We start from the raw sequence: 25,168 nt of genomic DNA, 5'->3' as shown, positions 1-25,168 counted from the left end.
ATCACTCACCTTCTTGGTCAAATAGCCCTTACAAAGCCTGGAGGTGTGTTGAGTCATTGTCTGGTTGAAAAATAAATGATAGTCCCACTAAGCGCAAACCAGATGGGATGGCGTATCGCTGCAGAATGCTGTGATAGCCATGCTGGTTAAGTGTGCCTTGAATTCTAAATAAATCACTGACAGTGTCACCAGCAAAGCACCCCCACACCGTCACACCTCCTCCTCCATGCTTCACGGTGGGAACCACACATGTGGAGATCATCTGTTCACCTACTCTGCGTCTCACAAAGACACAGCGGTTGGAACCAAAAATCTCTGATTTGGATTCATCAGATCAAAGGACAGATTTCCACCGGTCTAAGGTCAATTGCTCGTGTTTCTTGGCCCAAGCAAGTCTCATTTTCTTATTGGTTTCTTTGCAGAAATTTGACCATGAAGGTCTGATTCACGCAGTTTCCTCTGAACAGTTGATGTTGAGATGTGTCTGTTACTTGAACTCTTTGAAGCATTTATTTGTGCAATCTGAGGTGCAGTTAACTCTAATGAACTTATCCTCTGCAGCAGAGGTAACTCTGGGTCTTCCTTTCCTGTGGCGGTCCTCATGAGAGCCAGTTTCATCATAGCGCTTGATGGTTTTTGCGACTGCACTTGAAGAAACTTTCAAAGTTCTTGACATTTTCCGGAATGACTGACCTTCATGACTTGAAGTAATGAAGGACTGTCGTTTCTCTTTGCTTATTTGAGCTGTTCTTGCCATAATATGGATTTGGTCTTTTACCAAATAGGGCTATCTTCTGTATACCACCCCTACCTTGTCACAACTTAACTGATTGGCTCAAACGCATTAAGAAGGAAAGAAATTCCACAAATGAACTTTTAACAAGGCACACCTGTTAATTGAAATCCATTCGAGGTGACTTCCTTATGAAGCTGGTTGAGAGAATGCCAAGAGTGTGCAGAGCAGTCATCAAGGCAAAGGGTGGCTACTTTGAAGAATCTCAAATATAAAATATTTTTTTATTTGTTTTACACTTTTTTGGTTACTACATGATTCCATGTGTTATTTCATAGTTTTGATGTCTTCCCTATTATTCTACAATGTAGAAAATAGTACAAATAAAGAAAAACCCTGAAATGAGTAGACTGGAACTGTATGTTCTCAGAACGTTAGTCGACCTGTCCAAACTTATGACTGGTACTGTAGCTAAACATGTTCACACACACACACACACACACTCACACACGCATGCACACACACACACAATTACAACTGAAGCTGTGTTAGTTCCTGTGCTAATTGATGTTGAGGAAACAGCTGACAGACATTTCGTGTGTCAGAGCAGGAACTTCCCCCTTTTAGTTTGTCATTGAGGCCTGTTGGAGGGTTAACAGATTACTTATTCACAGGCCTACATCCATCAACCATCAGCTTCCATACATCTCAACTACACTCATGTACTGAGGTCACTGGAAAATCCATACACTACACTGTAGTCAATAGACAATTACACTCTCGTTCTCATTAGCAATTGATTATGAGCAGAAGAATGTTACCCATAATCATTCATGATGTTGAATCATGCGTTTAGAGTATGATGTAACAAAGTAATACATTCAAACTCAAATAATGACAAAATACATCTTCATTTCAATTGACACAGTCATAGAGATGGAAAAGCAGAATCGATCATTCAGTTGTATTACACCAGAAAGTGTGCATAAGTTGAAAAGCATCAAGGAATCATCTGTGCCATTTATTGTGTCATGTTAACGTATTTAAAAAAAAAAGATCAATATTTCACATCCTTCAACTCTCAGCCATCCCGAACAACAACGTTTGGGGAAATGACAATGACAAGTGGAATCAACAGGAGTGTCTTCGTAGCAATGATCAATTAGTGGATGTTGCAACTATTGAATCTGAATTCGGTAAATTACTATCAGAACCCAAAATATATCAACCAAAGATTCTCCTGTTTCTATTAAGAATTGTACACCTCTGATTGTAAATTCACACCAAACCAGATTGAGTCATTTTTTTAAATGTTAGAACTCATCTTCACTCAATTTAGGAAGCCGGCTTGCTGGGAGCCCACATCACTCTCCATGAACTCAAAAGGGCATTGGATAACATGAATAAAGGCACCTGGTTGGGACGGTATTCCTCCTGAGGTCTGTTTAAGATTTTGGAACACATTAGGTTCACTGTTACTTTAAATGATTAACACAGCCGTTCACAAAGGTTCATTTGGAAGGGGTGTAAATACAGCACTAATTTTGCTTTTATAAAAAAAAAGGTAAGGTCTCCACCCAGTGCTCTCACTAACACCCTCTTATCATTGATAAATGTAGATATTAAACTATTTTCAAAAATTCTGTCATCCTGTCTCGAAACCTACTTACCGAAATTGGTACATCTGAATCAAAGCGTGTTTATTAACATACTATTATCTTCAGATAACCTCCGTCTATTACATTTCTTATATTCTTCATCAAAAACTAAAGTTCCTTGGGCAGTTCTATCTCTCGATGCAGAAAAAGCTTTTGATACCCTAGAATGGTTATATCTTTGGAACATATGGGACTTGGCTCCAATTTCATCAATATGATTAAAATACTATATGTCAATCCCTCAGCCATAGTAATAACAGGCAATACAGTGACTTGCGAAAGTATTCATCACCCTTGGCGTTTTTCCTATTTTATTGCATTACAACCTGTAATTTAAATAGATTTTTATTTGGATTTTATGTAATGGAAATACACAAAATAGCCCAAATTGGTGAATTGAAATGAAAAAAATAACTAGTTTCAAAAAATTCAAAAACATAAAAACCTGAAAAGTGGTGCATGCATATGTATTCACCCCCTTTGCTATGAAGTCCCTAAATAAGATTTGGTGCAACCAATTACCTTCAGAAGTCACATAATTAGTTAAATAACGTCCACCTGTGTGCAATCTAAGTGTCACATGATCTGTCACATGATCTCAGTATATATACACTTGTTCTGAAAGGCCCCAGAGTCTGCAACACCACTAAGCAAGGGGCACCACCAAGCAAGCGGCACCATGAAGAGCAAGGAGCTCTCCAAACAGGTCAGGGACAAAGTTGTGGAGAAGTACAGATCAGGGTTGGGTTATAAAAAAATATCTGAAACTTTGAACATCCCACGGAGCACCATTAAATCCATTATTAAAAAATTAAAAAACCTAAACCTGCCAAGAGAGCGCCACCCACCGAAACTCACAGACCAGGCAAGGAGGGCATTAATCAGAGAGGCAACAAAGAGACCAAAGATAACCCTGAAGGAGCTGCAAAGCTCCACAGCGGAGATTGGAGTTTCTGTCCATAGGACCATTTTAAGCCGTACACTCCACATAGCTGGGATTTACGGAAGAGTGTCCAGAAAAACGCCATTGCTTAAAAAAAAATAAGCAAACACGTTTAGTGTTCGCCAAAAGGCATGTGGGAGACTCCCCAAACATATGGAAGAAGGTACTCTGTTCAGATGAGACTAAAAATGAGCTTTTTGGCCATCAAAGAAAACGTTATGTCTGGCGCAATCCCAACACCTCTCATCACCCCGAGAACACTATCCCCACGGTGAAGCATGGTGATGGCAGCATCATGCAGTGGGGATGTTTTTTAAAAGTAATAAGGGTCGTCTAAAGGAGACCAAAATGCGGCGTGTGAAGTGCTCATATTTACTTTTAATGAAAACACTTTGCAAAATAACAAAACGACCAATAACAGTCCCGTCAGGTACAAACAACAAAACGGAAAACAACCACCCACAAAACCCCATGAAAAACAGGCTTCCTAAGTATGGCTTCCAATCAGAGACAACGAAAAACACCTGCCTCTGATTGGAAACCATACCCGGCACCAACATAGAAAATACAACATAGAACGACAATCTAGACAACAAGGCACAATTAAGACCTGGAGAAATATACTTTACTCTGTGAAGAACAATCTTGGCTAAAGCCCAACACTTAAGTGATAATGCCAGAGAAGCCGGTGTTTGGAGGATATATTGGCACAGGTGTTGTTAGGCCTGAGACTAAGTTGAGGGCCGGCAAACCGTGCCAATATATCCTCCAAACACCAACTTTGAGGGAATTATCACTTTTATACAATGTGTTACCAACATTTTCAAATAATGATTGGCATATTTTCATTAAAAACGTTATTTTCATGAATTCATTTATACTATTTCATCCTTCCACAAGATATTGTCCCGACATAAATCTAGGGTTGCTACCCAAGCCGGCTGTCCGTTTGTTCTATCGGTTCAGTTGCTAGAGATGCGACCCTGTCGCTCAGTCTTTTTATTTCTGTATCTATGGATGCAACCCAGTCGTTCATTCTAAATGTTGAATTGCCATACTGGCTGGCAACGCTCTTATCCCTTGCTTGCTAGCTAGCGAACTATGGCTAATTTACAGTCACGTCAAAAAATGCAGCCAGAGTAACAGCAAAGTAGCCACATTTGCATTTGTTTAAACTGTTTTCTTTGACATTTATTTGGCTACATCCATAACAATGAGCTAATGAGGTATGATTTCGCCTGGCATAGAAAATGTTCTCACTTGTCAGAACACTGCTGTTCAGAGGAGCTAGCCAACAGCACAGCTAACACAATCACTTCAAACTGAAGCTGGAAAGACTGCAAACTGGCTGCATTTCATTTTGTTTTAGCCTTTTTTCAATTGACATTTCTTTGTATATATCCATAAAAATAATGCCAGCTGATTCATGATTTAGACTGGCTGAGAAACGCTGCCTGCCTGTCTGGCTGTCTGTCTCGTCCCAACTCTATAAACATTCATTACTATAGGACAGCTGGAGATGGAATTTGAATATTGAAACAATTTCACAAATGTCAGAGAGACAGACAGCAAGGTTTATACAAATCTCCGCTGTTGAAAACGAAATGTTAGTGTAAAAGAAATGCGAGATAATGTCTAGATGCTTTTTATAGTGGAGATCAAGTTTATAAATGACCTGGCTGGGCTGATGAGACAGTGGACTGCACAGTCAGATGGAACAGAGTAAATAGGCATTTTAAAGTCATAGATTTAGCCGGTGGTAACTCGTGGAATAGACACTGACTGGAATTCGGTTTTAACCAATCAGCATTGAGGATTAAACCCACCCGTTGTATAAATACAAATAAACAACCCATAAGGCCCAACAGATGAACAAACATATACAGTACATATATACATACGTGTATACAGTCAGGTCCAGAAATATTTGGACATTTAGCATGTGAAATTAAATAATGAATATGAGCTGAAAGTGCAGACTTTCAGCTTAAATGTAATGGTATTTACATCCAAATCAGGTGAACAGTGTAGGAATTACAGCTTTTTTATATGTGGTCCCCCCCTTTTTAAAGGGACCAAAAGTAATTGGACAATTGGCTGCTCAGCTGTTCCATGGGCAGGTATGTGTTATTCCCTCATTAGTTCATTTACAAGTAAGCAAATAAAATGTCTAGAGTTTTTTTTTTCAAGTGTGGCATTTGCATTTGGAATCTGTTTCTGTTAACCCTCAATATGAAGTCCAAAGAGTTGTCACTGTCAGTGAAACAAGCCATCATCAGGCTGACAAATCTAAACAAACTCATTAGAGAGATAGCTAAAACATTAGGTGTGGCCAAATCAACTATTGGTACATTCTTAAAAAGAAAGAATGCACTGGTGAGCTCAGGAACACCAAAAGGCCTGGAAGACCACAGAAAACAACTGTGGTGGATGACAGAAGAATTCTTTCCCTGGTGAAGAAAAAACCCTTAACAACAGTTGGCCAGATCAAGAACACCCTCCGGGAGGTAGGCGTATCAGTGTCAAAGTCAACAATCAAGAGAAGACTTCACCAGAGTAAATACAGAGGGTTTACCACAAAATGTAAACCATTGGTAAACCTCAAAAACATGAAGACCAGATTAGAGTTGGCCAAAAGAAACATCTAAAAAGCCTGTACAGTTTTGGAACAACATCCTATGGACAGATGAGACAAAGATCAACTTGTACCAGAATGATGGGAAGAGAAGGGTATGGAGAAGGGAAGTAGCTGCTCACGATCCGAAGCATACCACCTCATCTGTGAATCATGGTGGAGGTAGTATTATGGCGTGGGAATGTATGGCTGCCAATGGAACTGGTTCCCTTGTATTTATTGATGATGTGTCTGCTGACAAAAGCAGCAGGATGAATTCTGAAGTGTTTAGGGCTATATTATCGTCTCAGATTCAGCCAAATGCTTCAAAACTCATTGGACTGCACTTCACGGTGCAGATGGACAATGACCCGAAGCATACTGCGAAAGCAACCCAATACTTTTTTAAGGCAAAGAAGTGGAATGTTCTGCAATGGCCGAGTCAATCACCTGACCTGAATCCAATTGAGCATGCATTTCACTTGTTGAAGGCAAAACTGAAGGCAAAACACCCCAAGAACAAGCAGGAATTGAAGACACCTGCAGTAAAGGCCTGGCAGAGCATCACCAGGGAAGAAACACAGCATCTGGTGATGTCTATGGGTTCCAGACTTCAGGCAGTCATTGACAGCAAAGGATTTGCAACCAAGTATTAAAACTCACAATATAATTTATGATTATGTTACTTTTGAGCCGCTAAAATTGGGTTATGTATAAAAATGGTTGTAATTCCTACACGGTTCATACAATAAATTTGACAAAACCCTTAAATTAAAGATGAAAGTCTACACTTAAAGCACATCTTGATTGTTTCCTTTCAAATCCATTGTGGAGGCGTACAGAGCTAAAATGATGCAAATTGTGTCATTGTCCAAATACTTATGGACCTGACTGTATATAGACAGTGTACAAAACATTATGAACACCTGCTCTTTCCATGACATAGACTGACCAGGTGAAAGCTATGATCCCTTATTGATGTCACTTGTTAAATCCACTTCAATCCGTGTAGATGAAGGGGAGGAGACAGGTTAAAGGATTTTTAAGCCTTGAGACAATTGAGACATGGATTGTGTATGTGTGCCTGACAGAAGATTTAAGTGCCTTTGAATGGGGTATGGTAGTAGGTGCCAGGTGCACCGCTTTGTGACTAGCAACCCTAGTTGCTAGGGGGTGAGAAGGGGGGGATTTGAATGGAGACATGTTGACTTGGTGGGGTTGAGGGAATGGGATGGGAGGTTGGGGGTGGAGGTCCACGTCTTTGTCTTTTCCTGTTTATGCTGAATTTATTATAAAATCTGTATGTATTTCTTACAGTTTTTCTTCTTTTGAAGAAACCACAAGTCCAAAAAAACTACCAGTCTACGGGTACAGGTTTTAAAATGGATAATGTACCTGTAAGCCCCCAACAATAAGAAACAGGCACAGCAGTAAGGTTTATGTGAAGATGGGGTATAATCGGAGACAGGTTATTCGTTTTAGAAGAGGTTGCAGTGTGAGTGAAATATATTCCTCAGAGTATTGCACAAATATGCTCAACACTGTTTCCGGAGAACAATGATCAAATACATGCAAAAATGGATCCTAGTCTACATGATCAACATTATAAGACAGCAGATATCACATAGAAAAATATTTATTGCAAGCTGCTGACAACAATAAATAAATACAAAAAAACAAAACATATATAGGCTTAAAGGCACGTAACGTGACGAGCCTTCCATTCCCTGCCAGTGTTGCAGGTTTCACACCAGTCTCAATCTCATTGTCAGGTCCAAAATACATGTTGAGCGTCCTTGGAAGACAGCAGCTGTGGTCACATCACGGTATTGCTTGCTGGGAGGTGGAGAGTGAATGAACATGTTCAGGATCATCATACTAATAACGCCATCCTATCTCAACCTTCATTCTGACATTTAAAGATGAAGATGGATATGAGTACCCTCTGAAGCAGTACTGGTGAAAATGAACTTAATTATTGATTGAATACCACCCCGGTGCTGAGGTTTTCTGCCTGAGCATTCTCTTCCCAGTGGTCCGGGGAGCTCCTTTCCTTACCTGCATCTTACTGTAGACCCAGGGCAGCAGGCGGCTGACACGACTATAGACCCCCGGGCTGTCTCTCTTGCCACAGCTAATCCCCCAGCTGGTCACCCCCGCCAGGTACCAGAGCTGGTCTGAGTCTTTACACACCAGGGGACCACCACTGTCCCCCTAGAGGAGGGAGGGAGTGGTAGGGGGAGGGGGAGAAGAAGAGGGAGAGAAGAAACAGCAGAGAAGGGAAGGAGGGAAGAGAGAGACACAGGGTAAGATTTGTGGACTTCATGTAAGAAACTATGTGGAAGTAGCTACTGCCTGATTGGTTTTAGTGTCCCACTCACCTGGCAGGAGTCCTTGCCTCCCTTCATGTCTCCAGCACAGAACATGTTCTGAGAGACCATACCATTGTACGCTGTGTTACTGTTACACGTGCTGGAGTCAATGATGTCCACAGTCACCGCCATAAGAATCGTGGAGCCACGAGCTAAACAGCAAACAAATGACATGCAACAATTTAGAATATCACACCAGATTGCATCATGTTTTCTATCATATTTCTCTTTCCCCCTGCTTGTTCATCCCAATGCCAATCAGCAGAGGTGTGGACTCGAGTCACAAATATGATGACTTGCAACTCGACTTTGACTTTAACACCAATGACTCGTGACTTTACTTGGACTTGAGCCTTATGACTCGACCTGACTTAATACCGTCCCCAAGCTCAAATATTTAAAATTATGCTATTAAAAAAAGTGTGCAGCGCATCAACTCTTCATATAACGGATTACAGTTTGAATCGGACAGCAGCCAATCAAATTGTACCAGCTGAGAAAAAGTTGTGCCTGGCAGTGCAGAGGAACGTCGGCGGGTGAATTCAGATGGAGCCCTTGGAAAGATGATACCGCAAATTATTATTTTCGGATATAAAGACTACGCTGTATCAACAAAAAACGGATTGCAACTTGCAAAACATGCGGGAAGAAAATTACAGATGGAGGCGCAACAATTTCCAACTTTGTTCGACATTTGAAGCTGCACAAAGAACGTTAAGTCGTGGCTAATTTAGCCGACAGCTATATATTTTATTACTTTACTAGTGTATCATGTAGGCTAACGTAACGTTAAATCAATGAGCCTCCACACAGTCAGTCAGTGCGGGAACGTGATCATTGCACCCAAGATTGAGCTACAACTGGCTAGGCAGTTGGTAGCCTGGCTGCCTGATGTTTCTACTGTTCCTATAACCATTGACATACGTTAGCCTACTGTAACCACACAGAGAGTGTGTGTGTGTGAAGGTTGGGCGATTGTGTACAAGCCTACATCGCCCGATTGCGCCCCATAGCGATCCTCGATAGTTGATCACTATTGGGGAGGGGGGGGCTTTCTCATGGCTACCCATGTATTTCCATGGAAATATAAAGTTTATTTGGAAAGTAATGAATACATAGATATTTTTAAAAGCATTCATGATTTGTGTAAATGTAAAATACTAACTATTACTCTTTTTAAAAATATGAAATGGTTTTACATTTGGTGAAGAGCACATTATGACTTGTTTAGGACTCGAAACTCAAAGTTTAGGACTTGAGACTTGACTTGTTACTTGCCTGTCTTGACTTGGGACTTGAGTGCTAAGACTTGAGAATTACTTGTGACTTGTAAAACAATGACTTGGTCCCACATCTGCCAATCAGCCCCGAACTGTCACAGCATGGGTCACTCACCTGCCCCCGCTTCTGTTGTCCCAAATCCAGAGGTCCAACATCTTGTTCCAGGGGAGAAGATCTTGTCATAGGCAGGCAGACACACAGGCTGGATGTTTTCTGAAATAACAAACATAGACACGTTATGATGCTAAAGGTGGTATAAATAATCATATAATATATTGTTAGGTTAGGTGAACTCACTGGAGTAGTCTACACGCTGTGTGAGTTTGAGAAGGGTGATGTCATTGTCGTTGGTTTTGTCATCGTAGCTCTCATGGACAATGATCTTCTCCACCATATAAGGGCGAGGCAGCACCATCTGAGAAACCATGCCCACATACACACGCCAGTTATTGGGCACCAGGTACGATGAGACCATCCTAGAGAGAGTAGAGTTGTTAGGTCACTGTCTTCACTGATCACTGTTCAGCCTAAGCACTGTGCAGTCTTAGCTAGCTCCCTTCAGTTAGCTTTATTCAGTTCCAGCTCTGTTCTGTCCTTGTTATATCCCAGTTGTTTTTTGTCTTAGCATTGTTAGGTTTCAAGAGTTTTCTATATGTTCTGTTTTGTATCGTCATTACTGTTCTGCTTTACATTGTTTCATTACAGTTCATTGTCCATTGTCTGCGGTGTTGTCTGTTGTACTGACCTGGGGAAGCAGTGGGCTGCTGTCACCACAAAGTCAGGAGCGATCAGCGTGCCCCCGCAGGTGTGAGAGCCCTGAAAGTGGAGGCTGACCTGCCAAGGCCAATCGCCCAGATTCGCTGCTGATCCCCCTATGATTCTGGACGACTGCTGCCTGCCACAGTCTACCATGGGGACAGAGAGAGGGAGTGAGTCGATCCGTAGTGCTAATACAGTATGGGGATTTGTCCTCTGTTCATCAGGAGAGCGAGATTAATATCTTTATCGAGCTTGAAAGACCGATGGTTGCCTTTGTGCATTAACTGCGAGAATGTAAAGATCGTTACTCACCGATACACTGCAGGGAGACAGTGTCATTGTTAGGGCAGGATGAGCTACAGAACACAGAAAGAAAGTCACAGTAAATCAGGTCACCAATGAGGTCACATGTTTTCTTTGTCTTCCCCACTTACTCCATCTAATGATCAAATACTTGGCTCTGTTTGATACTTTTGGTATCTTATCATAACATATAGTATATGAGAAGTGACATAGTGAATGATGACCAGGTGGTGTCTGAGAAAGTCCCGGAAGAATGCCAAGGACTCCAGTGACCCCAGCCACGGACTGCTCTCTCCATGTTACCACCTGCATCTTAAGAGGCTATTGCACTGACTCTTCACACCTGCGCCTCTTCACACATCTCAACATCAACTATTCAGAGGAGACTGCGTGAATCAGGCCTTCATAGTCAAATTGCTGCCAAGAAACCACTACTAAATGACACCAATAAGAAGAGACTTGCTTGGGCCAAGAAACACGAGTAATGGACATTAGACCAGTGGAAATCTGTGTCTTTGTGAGACGCAGAGTAGGTTAACAGATGATCTCCGCATGTGTGATTCCCACCGTGAAGCATGGAGGAGGAGGTGTGATGGTGCTTTGCTGGTGACACTGTCAGTGATTTATTTAGAATTCAAGGTACACTTAACAAGCATGGCTACCACACTATTCTGCAGCGATACGCCATCCCATCTGGTTTGCGCTTAGTGGGACTATCATTTGTTTTTCAACAGGACAATGATCCAACACATCTCCAGGCTGTGTTGACCAAGAAGGAGAGTGATGGAGTGCTGCATCAAATGACGTGACCTCCACAATCACCTGACCTCAACCCAAATGAGATGGTTTGGGATGAGTTGGACCACAGAGTGAAGGAAAAGCAGCCAACAAGTGCTCAGTATATGTGGGAACTCCTTCAAGACTGTTGGAAAAACATTCCAGGTGAAGCTGGTTGAGAGAATGCCAAGGGTGTGCAAAGCTGTCATCAAGGCAAATGGTGGCTACTTTGAAGATTCTAAAATCTATTTTGATTTGTTTAACACTTTTTTTGGTTACTACATGATTCCATGTGCTATATGTCATAGTTTTGATGTCGTCACTATTATTCTACAACATAGAATGGTGTTAAAATGGCATGTTTTTAACACATGCAAAGCTGTTAATTTTAGTTTATTCAAACAGACCCAATTTTTAAGGAAACTAGCTCATTAAGATTAGGTGTGGACAATTAGTGGGCACGGCCAATACACCTGAACACATTTAACAAGATAGAGAATAAAAATAGTTTGTTGACGCTAAGAAAGGAATGCATTTTTTTAAAATAACATTCTTAGAACGTTTTTTGAACAATACTAATGTTTCTTGTGTTATTTATGGAAATTTGTCTTAATGTTCTGAGACATGACTTCAAATCGAACCATGAGGAAACCTGCAGAAAATGTTATGCGGAAGTACTGAAACTCCCACAGAAGAACGTTGTTTCTTAATGTTCCCGGAACAATTTGAGAACATTACTTTAAATAGAACCAGGAGGAAACCTGTAGGAAACATTATGCTGAAGTTCTGAAATTCCGTATGGTTCTCAGACGTGGGAATTTCAGTGCTAGCTAGGTATCCTGCACCATTCCCAGAAGGTTGTATGCAAAATAACCATAGGACAGCCACGCTCTCACCAAGCTCTAAGAAACATATGGTTCTCAGAACGTTATGTGCTAGCTGGGTCTCCACTCACCCACTCTCACACCCACACACATGCACAGTCATAATTGCTGTTAAAATTTAATGCTATTCATTTTAAGATGCTCAACCATGTCACAATTCACTTTAGCACATTTCATAGTTTATATTGTATATATTTACATCTCCATTTTTTTACTACTTTTTTATTACTTATTTGTGAATATTATTTTGTGTGCTGCACTGTTGAGGAGAGCTGGCAAGTAAATATTTCACTGTACCCTTTACACTCTGTATCCTGAGCACGTGACCAATAAACATTGATTTGATGGCCCAAGAAGAGGCTTACTTAGTGTGTGATATAATATACACTGAGTATACCAAAAATTAGGAACACCTTCCTAATATCGAGTTGCAACCCCTTTTGCTCTCAGAACAGCTACTATTCGTCCGGGCATGGACTCTACAAGGTGTCGAAAGCGTTCCAGAGGGATGCTGCTCCATGTTGACTCAAATGCTTCCCACAGTTGTGTCAAGTTGGCTGGATGTCCTTTGGGTGGTGGACCATTCTTGATACACACAGGAAACTGTTGAGCATGAAAAACAGATGCAGTTGTTGACACAAACCGGACCGCCTGGCACCTAATATCATACCCGTTCAAAGGCACTTAAATCTTTTGCCTTGCCCATTCACCCTCTAAATGGTACACACACACAATCCATGTCTCAATTGTCTTATGACATAAAAATTCTTCTTTTACCTGTCTCCTCCCCTTCATCTTTACTGATTGAAGTAGATTTAGAAGGCGACATCAATAAGCTTTCACCTGGATAAGCTTTCACCTGGATTTACCTGGTCAGTCTATGTCATGGAAAGAGCAGGTGTTCTTAATGTTTAAGCCTGTTCTTGGGTAATAATTGATATGGCACTTTGCATAATATGCAAAGAGCTGTTGACGAGTGTGTTCAGAAGCACTTACCTTACTGACACCTTATCCTGGATGGTGTTGGAGGTCTTCCCTGTCACAGTGAGAGTGGTAGAGGACTCAGCTTTCACCCTGCTAGTGTTATGACTCCTAAATAAGTAGATGTAGAGAGAAGTTTATGTACACGTCCCGACATCACAACCTAACACACTAAACCCATTGACAGGTATGGTTGAACAGGTTTGCACAGTTCAGCCTTTCGACCACAAGAGGACAGCAAAAGAGGGGAAGATCTTACACTCTGAAGCCTAGTTGAGCACAGGTCTGGTCAGCCAGGCCCTTGTTCCAGCCACTGTAACACACAGGGAGGAAATTACCAGCGCTGCTTGTCTTCACCTGGAGACCCCCTTTCGACCCGAACCTTACTGGATGATACACAGATACATCACTCAATTAGAACATCACTCAACTAGAACATCACTCAACTAGAACATCACTCAATTAGAACATCACTCAACTAGAACATCACTCAACTAGAACATCACTCAATTAGCACATCACTGAATCACACAAATACATGACTCAGCAGTTAGAACCTCACAGGATCACACAGATTCATCACCCAGAACATTACAAATCCATTACACATCTAGAAAGGTTCCCACTGGACACAAACTGGTTGAATTAATGTTGTTAAAACGTAATTTGTCAATGCATTGTGATGTGGAATCTACGTGGAAAATACATAGATTTTTTTTATTTTTTATCATCAACTGTTCTTTTAAGGGGAAAATTTCAACCACAGGATTATGTCATCATTGTAACCATTTTTGAACATAGACAAACCTTGAATGTGTACATTTGAAACAACATCAGTTCTTCGATATACTTTGCCTTCAGAGAGTATTCAGACTCCTAGACTTTTTCCACATGTTGTTGTGTTACAGCCTGAATTTAACATGGATTAAATTGAGATGTGTTGTCACTGGCCTACACACGATATCCCATAATGTCAAAGTGGAATTACATTTTTAGAATTTTTCTGAAATTAATAAAACATTCAAAGCTGAAATGTCTTGAGTCAATAAGTATTCAACCCCTTTGTTTTGGCAAGCCTAAACATGTTTATGAGTAAAAATGTGCTTAACAAGTCACATAATAGATGCATGGACTCACTCATTGTGCAATAATTGTGTAACATGATTTTTGAATGACTACCTCATCTCTGTACCCACACATACAATTATCTATAATGCACCTCAGTCGAGCAGTGAATTCCAAACACAGATTCAAGCACAAGGACCAGGGAGGTTTTCTAATGCCTCGCAAAGAAGGGCACCTATTAGTACTTGTGTAAAACAAAAATATATTGAATATCCCAATGAGCATGGTGAAGGTATCAATTACACTTTGCATGGTGTATCAATACAAAGATACAGGCATCTTTCCAAACTCAGTTGCCGGAGGGGAAGGAAACCGCTCAGGGATTTCACCATGATGCCAATGGTGACTTTAAAACAGTTACAGAGTTTAATGGCTGGGATAGGAGAAAACTGAGGATGGACCAACAACATTGTAGTTACTCCACAATACTTACTTAATCGACAGAGGGAAAAGAAATAAGCCTGTACACCATACAAATATTCCAAAACATGCATCCTGTTTGCAATAAGGCGCTAAAGTAAAACTGCTAAAAAGGTGGCAAAGAAATGTACTTCATGTCCTGAAAACAAAGCGTTATGTTTGGGGCAAATCCAACACAACCCATCACTGAGTACCGCTCTTTATATTTTCAAGCAATGTGGTGACTGCATCATGTTATGGGTATGCTTGTCATTGGCAAGGACCAAATATAAATGGAATGGAGCTAAGCACAGGCAAAATCCTAGAGGTAAACCTGTTTCAGTCTGCTTTCCAATAGACACTGGGAGACAAATTCACCTATCAGCAGGACAATGACCTAAAACTTAAGGCCAAATATACACTGGAGTTGCTTACCAAGACGACATTGAATGTTCCTGAGGTGCCTAGTTACAAATTTGACTTAAATTGTCTTGAAAATCTATGGCAAGACTTGAAAATGGCTGTCTAGCAATAATCAACAACCAACTTGACAGAGCTTGAAGAATTTAAAAAATAATAATATGCAAGCTGTTAACGCTGCCAAAGGTGATCCTATCGTATCGAGCGGGGGTGTAAAATACTTATGTAAATGAGATATTTCTGTATTTCATCATACAAATACAATAACTTATTAAAAACATGTTTTTACTTTGTCAATATGGGGTATTGTGTGTAGATGGATGAGAACAAAATCTATTTAATCAATTTTAGAACAACAAAATGTGGAATAAGTCAAGGTATAGGAATACTATCTGAAGGCTGTGATATACTGTATATCAGTGCCTTCAGAGGCTGGGCAGCACCTCCTCCTTGAAAGTTGACATACAGCTATTCAGTTGGTCTCCCATCCAAGGTTTTAACCAAGCCCTGATAAGCTTGAATATTTGGCACTGACTACTACATGTACCAATGTGCGATCATGAGAAGGATTTTTGAGAGACCTCTTAATAACTAAATATATTAAAGTCATTCCAAAGAGTAGATTTAACAGAGAAAATTAAATGTAACCATACTTTATAAGTCAAATATCATCAATGATACTATTTTGGCCTATATAGCATTTGCAAAGTCATCAACAGCTATTGTTTCAATTCAACCCAGGGTTCAACTAAAAATAGACAACACATATAGGCCTAGGGCATACAAGCTTTAGTTGATTTCAACTTCAATCTCCAAGTTAATCATTAATATGTTGTATTCACATCTCCAGCGCAACCAAAAATCCAAGTTAACGAATAGGTCAAAATCAAATCAACATTTTTCTAAGTGCATTTAAAGTTTGATTAGACTATATTTAGTCCTATTCTTTAACTTGGATTTTTGGTTGAGATGGCGACGTGAATCCAACATATCAATTATTAATTTGTAGACAAACTGAATATTGAATTGAATTTAGTTCGATATGCAACCAAATATCAACATTTGAAGGCGATGTACTGTATTTTCTGCTTGGATAGTTCCATCTGTGCCACTGACTTAGTCTGGTTTTAATTCCAATTTGTCTACATATTAATAATTTATATGTTGGATTCAAGTCTCCATCTCAAACAAAAATCTAAGTTAAAGAATAGTAATAAATCAAACTTTAAATGCACTTTAAAGGAAGCTTGATTTAATTTAGATTCTTGGTTGAGATGGAGACATAATTCGAACATATAAATTATTCATTTCTAGACAAACTGGAATTTGTTGACAACCAAACACAATTCAATATCACTTTTCCAATACAGTAAATAGCCTAGTCAACAAGTTAACAAATGATTTGTTTTAAAGTAAAGAATAGGATTAAGCCAGTGGTTCAGATTAAACTATCCAAGCATTAGATATCAATTAAATATTTATATTTGGTTGTGTTATCAACCAAACACAATTTAATTTAAGACTATAAAGTTAAGACTATAAAGTCAAGTTTAAAGTTAAGACTATCTTACAAATCAATGTAACAGCATTTATTCAGCCTGAAAATGAGCATTACATCAATGGCCACATTTTGAGATTAGCTACTGTAACTATAAATGTATTTTTATGTGATAATAGAAAGCGTGCATGTTCAAGCTAACATGCAAAGGTTGCAGCTCTTCACATTTGCTGTAATAATCTATGCAGAATCTTGAACAGCATTGATCAACTACAACCCAGGTCATTTGGTTGTGCTATTAGATGAAGTACAATGATACACATTCATCTGTTGTAATAAATACAACATATCTGACATGGCATTCCCATTTGAACTTTGTTGTGCTTTTAAACTGTTGAAAGTGCAGTGATAAAACATTTAGTTGACAACTTAACCAGAAATCTGACTAAACCAAACTTTTCCATTGGAATTTGGTTGTGCTTTTAAATGGTTGAAAGCATAGTCATATAACATTGGGAATTCAACAAACTTCTGCCTGTCTTTTTGAGTGGGTGAATAAAGGTTGAAATCTCATCGATCAACGCCTCAACCAAATATGACCCACATTTCCACATAGAAGTGACGTGGTGTGCCCAGCGTTTTGCTTCTATTTTTGTTACTGACAACAAAAACTAGGTGTAGCGACAAGGGTACTGACCACAATTGGTCTCATCACTGCCCAGTTTGCAGTCCCGTCGGCCGTCACACTCCACTGTGTTGGAGGGGCAACTGTCTTTCTCCATCTCGCTCAGGGAGCCAGACATCAGGGATGGGCCATAATGCACTGGACAGAGGTCAAAGGTCAAAGAGAACTAGTAAAAGGATATGCAGAGCCATGGAAGCCCCCATGGTAATGCTTAATACATACCAACACAATATCATATATATTGCATTCACACGATACCCTAAATATGGAATTTATGATTGTCATAAATGTACACATATTTAATAGTTACATTATGTCCATGTTAGATTATGTTCTATTGTATTACATTATGTCCATATAGTTTAATGTTGTACTGTATGAGTCCTCTGTAAGTTATTGGTTGGGTTACCTCCCAGCCAGATAGCGATAGCGAGGAGGACCAGCAGTAGGGTGGTTCCTCCTGATCCTCCGTAACAGCAGCAACGGTTCCCACATGATAAGCACTTTTTGCGACGTTGGGCTGCAAGGGGAGACCAGGGACATTTTTCAGTTTACAGTTTGATAACGTTGGGAGGCAAAGTTGGGAGGCAAAAAAGCTCAGGATTAAGAAAGAGAAATGTTTCGGATATAGAAAGAGAGATTTGCATTACAGAGATAGAGAGATGTCGCCCTCTCATAGAAATAGTTAGGGGCAGGAATGTACTGCATATCAAGGATTGAAGAAGTAGAAGGGAACACTAGGAACTTACGGGCGCCCTGGGAAACATGGACGACATTTACATGTGCCATAGGCTGGGGGATGTAGTAAGGCTGAGAAGGGGGGTCAGACATCCCTCTGGCCCCCACCACCTCTCCATACTCAGGAGGGGGCTGGGTGGGCACTGCTACTGAGTAGTATGGGGGTGGGCAGTCACTGTTCTGAGGGGAGAAGGAAGAGGAGAGTCAGGTGGGTTCTCATTGGCATTAGTAGGCTATGTACCTGATCAACTTCTAAACACAGGCAGGCATATAATATGGACATCTGAAGCTTAGCTCTAGCCTGAATCCTACACCACCCTAACACATTCAGACAACTGATCAAACCTATAAAAACAGGACATATTGTACAGTGGACAGAAAAAGGAGCATCCATTAGAGAACCATACTAGACTGGACCTGTGGACCTCCAGTGTCTCCTCAGTGAGGTTCCCTTGTGTTTTTTTGTTGTTGCTATTCACATGCCTGATGGACACTTAGGCAATCACAAACAGACAGTTATGCACCATGACCTAACATGTGATTATAGATCTGGACACATCAACAGCTAAACACAAGGAAGGAAAACAGGTTCCCCAAGGATGCACTTGTTCTTATCTCAAAAAATAGCTGAATGTTTCTTAGAATTGTTACTATGACACCAGTTTCATTGTATCAATAATAGTTCCAATTTCTCAAATTATTTGATGTCTTATAAATCAATCTGCTATTTTTTATTTTTTATTTTATTTCACCTTTATTTACCCAGGTAGGCTAGTTGAGAACAAGTTCTCATTTGCAACTGCGACCTGGCCAAGATAAAGCGTAGCAATTCGACACATACAACAACAGAGTTACACATGGAATAAACAAAACATACAGTCAATAATACAGTAGAACAAAAGAAAACAAAAAGTCTACATACAGTGAGTGCAAATGAGGTAAGTTAAGACAATAAATAGGCCATGGTGGCGAAGTAATTACAATATAGCAATTAAACACTGGAATGGTAGATGTGCAGAAGATGAATGTGCAAGTAGAGATACTGGGTTGCAAAGGAGCAAGATAAATAAATAAATACAGTATGGGGATGACGTAGGTAGATAGATGGGGCGTTTACAGATGGGCTATGTACAGGGGCAGTGATCTGTGTGCTGCTCTGACAGCTGGTGCTTAAAGCTAGTGAGGGAGATATGAGTCTCCAGCTTCAGAGATTTTTGCAGTTCGTTCCAGTCATTGGCAGCAGAGAACTGGAAGGACAGGCGGCCAAAGGAGGAATTGGCTTTGGGGGTGACCAGTGAGCTATACCTGCTGGAGCGCATGCTACGAGTGGGTGCTGCTATGGTGACCAGTAAGCTGAGATAAGGCGGGGCTTTACCTAGCAGAGACTTGTAGATAACCTGTAGCCAGTGGGTTTGGCGACAAGTATGAAGCGAGGGCCAACCAACGAGAGCGTACAGGTCGCAATGGTGGGTAGTGTATGGGACTTTGGTGACAAATCTGATGGCACTGTGATTGACTGCATCCAGTTTGTTGAGTAGAGTGTTGGAGGCTATTTTATAGATGACATCACCGAAGTCTAGGATCGGTAGGATGGTCAATTTTACAAGGGTGTGTTTGGCAGTATGAGTGAAGGATGCTTTGTTGTAATATAGGAAGCCGATTCTAGATTTAATTTTGGATTAGAGATGCTTAATGTGAGTCTGGTAGGAGAGTTTATAGTCTAACCAGACACCCAGGTATTTGTAGTCCACGTATTCTAAGTCAGAGCCGTCCAGAGTAGTGATGCTGGATGGGCGAGCAGGTGCGGGCAGTGATTGATTGAATAGCATGCATTTAGTTTTACTTGCATTTAAGAGCAGTTGAAGGAGAGTTGTATGGCATTGAAGCTCATCTGGAGGTTAGTTAACACAGTGTCCAAAGAGGGGCCAGAAGTATACAGAATGGTATCATCTGCGTAGGTGTGGATCAGAGAATCACCAGCAGCAAGAGCAACATCATTGATGTATACAGAGAAGAGAGTCGGCCCAAGAATTGAACCCTGTGGCACACCCATAGAGACTGCCAGAGGTCCGGACAACAGGCCCTCCGATCTGACACACTGAACTCTATCAGAGAAGTAGTTGGTAAACCAGGCGAGGCAATCATTTGAGAAACCAAGGCTGTCGAGTCTGCCAATAAGAATGTGGTGATTGACAGAGTCGAAAGCCTTGGTCAGGTCGATGAATACGGCTGCACAGTAATGTCTCTTATCGATGGCGGTGATGATGTCGTTTAGGATCTTGAGCGTGGCTGAGGTGCACCCATGACCAGCTCTGAAACCAGATTGCATAGCGGAGAAGGTACGGAGAAGGTATTAATAGAAAGTGTCATTGTCTGAAGCCAGTAACCAGAAATGTTTACCTAAAATTGTTTCCTCTTCTTGATAAGGAAGAAACCTACTATTTTGTTCCCCATCAGGAGACTGAAAAGATTTGGCATGGGTCCTCAGATCCTCAAAAGTTTCTACAGTTGCACCATCGAGAGCATCCTGACTGGTTGCATCAATGCCTAGTATGGCAAATGCTCGGCCTCCGACCGCAAGGCACTACAGAGGGAAGTGCGTACGAACAAGTACATCACTGGGGCCAAGCTTCCTGCCATCCAGGATCTCTATACCAAGCGGTGTCAGAGGAAGGCCCTAAAAATTGTCAAGGACTCCAGCCACCCTAGTCATAGACTGTTCTCTCTGCTACCGCACGGCAAGCGGTACCGGAGCGCCAAGTCTAGCCCAAGAGGCTTTTAAACAACTTCTACCCCCAAGCCATAAGACTCCTGAACATCTAGTCAAATGGCTACCCAGACTATTTGCTACTCTCTGTTATTATCTATGCATAGTCACTTTAATAACTCTATCTACATGTACATATTACCTCAATTACCTCGACTAACCGGTGCCACTACACACATTGACTCTGTACCAGTTCCCCCTGTATATAGCCTCGCTATTGTTATTTTACTGCTGCTCTTTAACAACTTGTAACTTGTATTTCTTATTCTTATTCGTATTTTTTAAACTGCATTGCTGGTTAGGGGCTTGTAAGTAAGCATTTCACTGCAAGGTCTACCTACACCTGTTGTATTCGGCACATGTGACTAATAACATTGTATTTTATTTTGATAAAATGTTTATCTGATGTTGCTGATTAAGTTCTGCTTGTTCAAACAGCAGAACTGATTAACAAAGACTGTAGGCTACAGGTGTGGTATATGACAAACATTGATATGGGAGGTGTGTTTATAAGTGCATGAGATGATCTTAACAATATTCTACCACACACACACATCAGTGTTACGGAAACATGGCTCACTCGGGATACGTTATCAGAGTCGGTACAGCCACCTGGTTTCGCGCCGACAGAAACAAACATCTCTCTGGTAAGAAGAAGGGCGGGGGTGTATGCCTTATGATTAACGAGTCGTGCTGTGATCATAACAACATACAGGAACTCAAGTCCTTTGTTCACCTGACCTAGAATTCCTTACAATCAAATGCCGACCACATTATCTACCAAGAGAATTCTCTTCGATTATAATCACAGTCGTGTACATCCCCCCACTTCAGCTCAGCATTTAACACCATAGTACACTCCAAACTCGTCATTAAGCGCAATGCCCTGGGTCTGACCCCTCCCTGTGCAACTGGGTCCTGGACTTTGACGGGCCGCCCCCAGCTGGTGAGGGTAGGAAACAACATCTCCACCCCGCTGATCCTCAACACTGGGGCCCCACAAGGGTGCGTTCTCAGCCCTCTCCTGTACTCCCTGTTCACCCATGACTGCGTGGTCATGCACGCCTCCAACTCAATCATTGGTAGGCTTGATTACCAACAACGACGAGACGGCCTACAGGGAGGAGGTGAGGGCCCTTGGAGTGTGGTGTCAGGAAAACAACCTCACACTCAACGTCAACAAAACAAAGGAGATGATCGTGGACTTCAGGAAACAGCAGAGGGAGCAGCCCCCTATCCACATCAACAGGACAGTAGTGGAGAAGGTGGAAAGTTTTAAGTTCCTCGGCGTACACATCACGGACAAACTGAAATGGTCCACCCACACAGACAGCGTGGTGAAGAAGGCACAACAGCGCCTATTCAAACTCAGAAGGCTGAAGTAATTTGGCTTGTCATCTAAAACACTCACAAACTTTTACAGATGCACAATCGAGAGCGTCCTGTTGGGCTGTATCACTGCCTGGTACTGCAACTGCTCCACCCACAACCGCAAGGCTCTCCAGAGGGTAGTGAGGTCTGCACAACGCATCACCGGGGGCAAACTACCTGCCCTCCAAGACACCTACACCACCCGATGTCACAGGAAGGCCAAAAAGATCATCAAGGACAACAACCACCCGAGCCACTGCCTGTTCACCTCGCTATCATCCAGAAGGCAAGGTCAGTACAGGTGCATCAAAGCGGGGACCGAGATACTGAAAAACAGCTTCTATCTCAAGGCCATCAGACTGTTAAACAGCCATCACTAACATTGAGTGGCTGCTGCCAACATACAGACTCAAATCTCTAGCCACTTTAATAATAAAAAATTGGATGTAATAAATGTATCAAGTCACTTTAAACAATGCCACTTTATATAATGTTTACATACCCTACATTACTCATCTCATATGTATATACTGTACTCTATACCATCTACTGCATCCTGCCTATGCCGTTCGGTCATCGCTCATCCATATATTTATATGCACATATTCTTATTCACTTGTGTGTATTAGGTAGTTGTTGTGAAATTGTTAGATTACTTGTTAGATATTACTGCATGGTCGGAACTAGAAGCACAAGCATTTCGCTACACTCACATTAACATCTGCTAACCATGAGTATGTGACCAATAAAATTAGATTTGATTTGATTTGCTATGAGTAATGTGGGAAACGCTGAGAAGTGATTGCACCAATACATTGACCCTAGTGAGCGAAAATCTACTCAGTGGACACAGACCAGAATGGTAAATTACTGATCAATGAAACACAATTGAATTTACTAAAAACAATTGAAATACAGGATCCAATTCCATGAAATACAAATGGAAATGCCTCAATCTTCCACTAACCATACATTTAAATAATGTCCACTACATGACCAAAAGTATGTGGACACCTGCTCGTCGAACATCTTATTCCAAAACCATGGGCATTAATACGGTGTTGGTCCTCGCTTTGCTGCTTTAACAGCCTCCACTCACAGGCTTTCCACTAGATGTTGGAACATTGCTGGGACTAGCTTCTATTCAGCCACAAGAGTATTAGTGAGGTCAGGCACTGATGTTGGGTGATTAGGCCTGACTCGCAGTCGGCGTTCCATTTCAGCCCAAAGGTGTTCGATGGAATTGAGGTCAGGGCTCTGTGCAGGCCAGTCAAGTTTTTCCACACCGATCTCAACAAACCATTTCTATATGGACCTCGCTTTATGCACGGGGGCATTGTCATGCTGAAATAGGAAAGGGCCTTCCCCAAACTGTTGCCACAAAGTTGGAAACACAGAACCTTCTAGAATGTCATTGTATGCTGTAGAGTTAAGATTTTCCTTCACTGGAACTAAGGGGCCTAGCCTGAACCATGAAAAAAAAAAAACATTATTCCTCCTCCGCCAAACTTTACAGTTGGCACTATGCATTGGGGCAGGTAGCGTTCTCCTGGCATCCGCCAAACCCAGATTCGTCCGTCGGACTGCCAGATGTTGAAGCATGATTCATCACTCCAGAAAACGCGTTTCCATTGCTCCAGAGTACAATGGCAGCGAGCTTTACACCACACCAGCCGACGCTTGGCATTGTGATCTTAGGCTTATGAGCGGCTGCTCAGCCATGGAAACCCATTTCATTAAGCTCCCGATGAACAGTTTTTGTGCTGACGTTGCTTCCAGAGGCAGTTTGGAACTCAGTAGTGAGTGTTGCAACCGAGGACAGACGATTTTTACACGCTACACGCTTCAGCACTTGGCGGTCCCGTTCTGTGAGCTTGTGCGGCCTACCACTTCGCGGCTGAGCCGTTGTTGCTCCTAGATGTTTCCACTTTACAGTAACAGCACTTGCAGTTGACTGGGTCAGCTCTAGCAGGGCAGAAATTTGATGAACTGACTTGTTGGAAAGGTGGCATCCTATGACGGTGCCTTGTTGAAAATCACTGAGCTCTTCAGTACGGGCCATTCTACTGCCAATGTTTGTCTATGGAGATTGCATGGCTGTGCACTCGATTTTATACACCTGTCACCAACGTTGTGGTTGAAATAGCCGAATCCACTAATTTGAAGGGGTGTCCACATACACTACACGGCCAAAAGTATCTCAAACATGCAGGGACATCAGGTAAAAACTAAACCGGACAATGTTTTGTTTCAAACCTAAGAGTTTTTCCTACGAAGTTAATAGGTCAATGTTGCCAATTGGACATGTCTGATGAGTTATAGAACAGAGTAAATCCACCTACCTGGTCTTGTTCCATCTGTGTGTTTGGAAGCCTACAGTCACTGTGGCCCTCAACGGGGACTGAGGTGGCCTCACTGGGATATGGGTCAATTCTACAGGAGAGATTCTATAGCTTGGTAAGTCTCTGTCCAGTCTGTCCGTTCCCTGTGCTTCAGTGTCTCCGCCTGAATCTGAACTCCATTCACACTACAGGCTAGTATCCAATCCTCTGTCCCTCCCTCCACCTTTTCTCTTCAATGCTGGCCAAACTGGTTCTGTCATGGAAAGTAGGTGACACAATTTGTGATTCATGCACAGCCAGCAGAAACACGTTAATGAAGCTGAATTTTAATGTTGTTTTCTAAAGAGATAATTGGAATGACTAAAAACAATTACAATATCTTAGATTATCTATGAAGATTAAACATAATTCACTTCACATAGGTATGAATGTGTTGTAAGATAAAAAACATTGTATTATTTAAAGTTTATTTGGATAAGAACAAGTACAAATTGACACATTGAACAAACCATCATGAA

The 25,168-nt window shown here is 41.3% G+C and overlaps 1 protein-coding gene across 1 annotated transcript; it reads right to left on the bottom strand.

Annotated features, from left to right (window-relative positions):
* Positions 1 to 7,568: 7,568 nt before the first annotated feature.
* On the bottom strand, positions 7,569 to 24,870 carry tmprss13b (transmembrane serine protease 13b). Its single transcript, XM_014196941.2, has 13 exons — positions 24,651 to 24,870; positions 18,182 to 18,350; positions 17,842 to 17,952; positions 17,445 to 17,570; positions 13,565 to 13,691; positions 13,321 to 13,416; positions 10,673 to 10,716; positions 10,347 to 10,506; positions 9,899 to 10,077; positions 9,716 to 9,814; positions 8,330 to 8,472; positions 8,007 to 8,162; positions 7,569 to 7,784 (listed from the first exon to the last, which is right to left on the bottom strand). The coding sequence occupies exons 1-13, from the start codon at positions 24,663 to 24,665 to the stop codon at positions 7,770 to 7,772; spliced, it is 1,440 nt and encodes a 479-aa protein (XP_014052416.1). The 5' UTR covers positions 24,666 to 24,870; the 3' UTR covers positions 7,569 to 7,769.
* Positions 24,871 to 25,168: the final 298 nt, after the last annotated feature.

Source organism: Salmo salar, chromosome ssa04 (assembly GCF_905237065.1).
Source record: "Salmo salar chromosome ssa04, Ssal_v3.1, whole genome shotgun sequence".
NCBI classification, from domain to species: Eukaryota; Metazoa; Chordata; class Actinopteri; order Salmoniformes; family Salmonidae; genus Salmo; species Salmo salar.
Note: the sequence above shows the minus strand (reverse complement) of the source record. Positions and strands in the feature narration are given on the sequence as shown.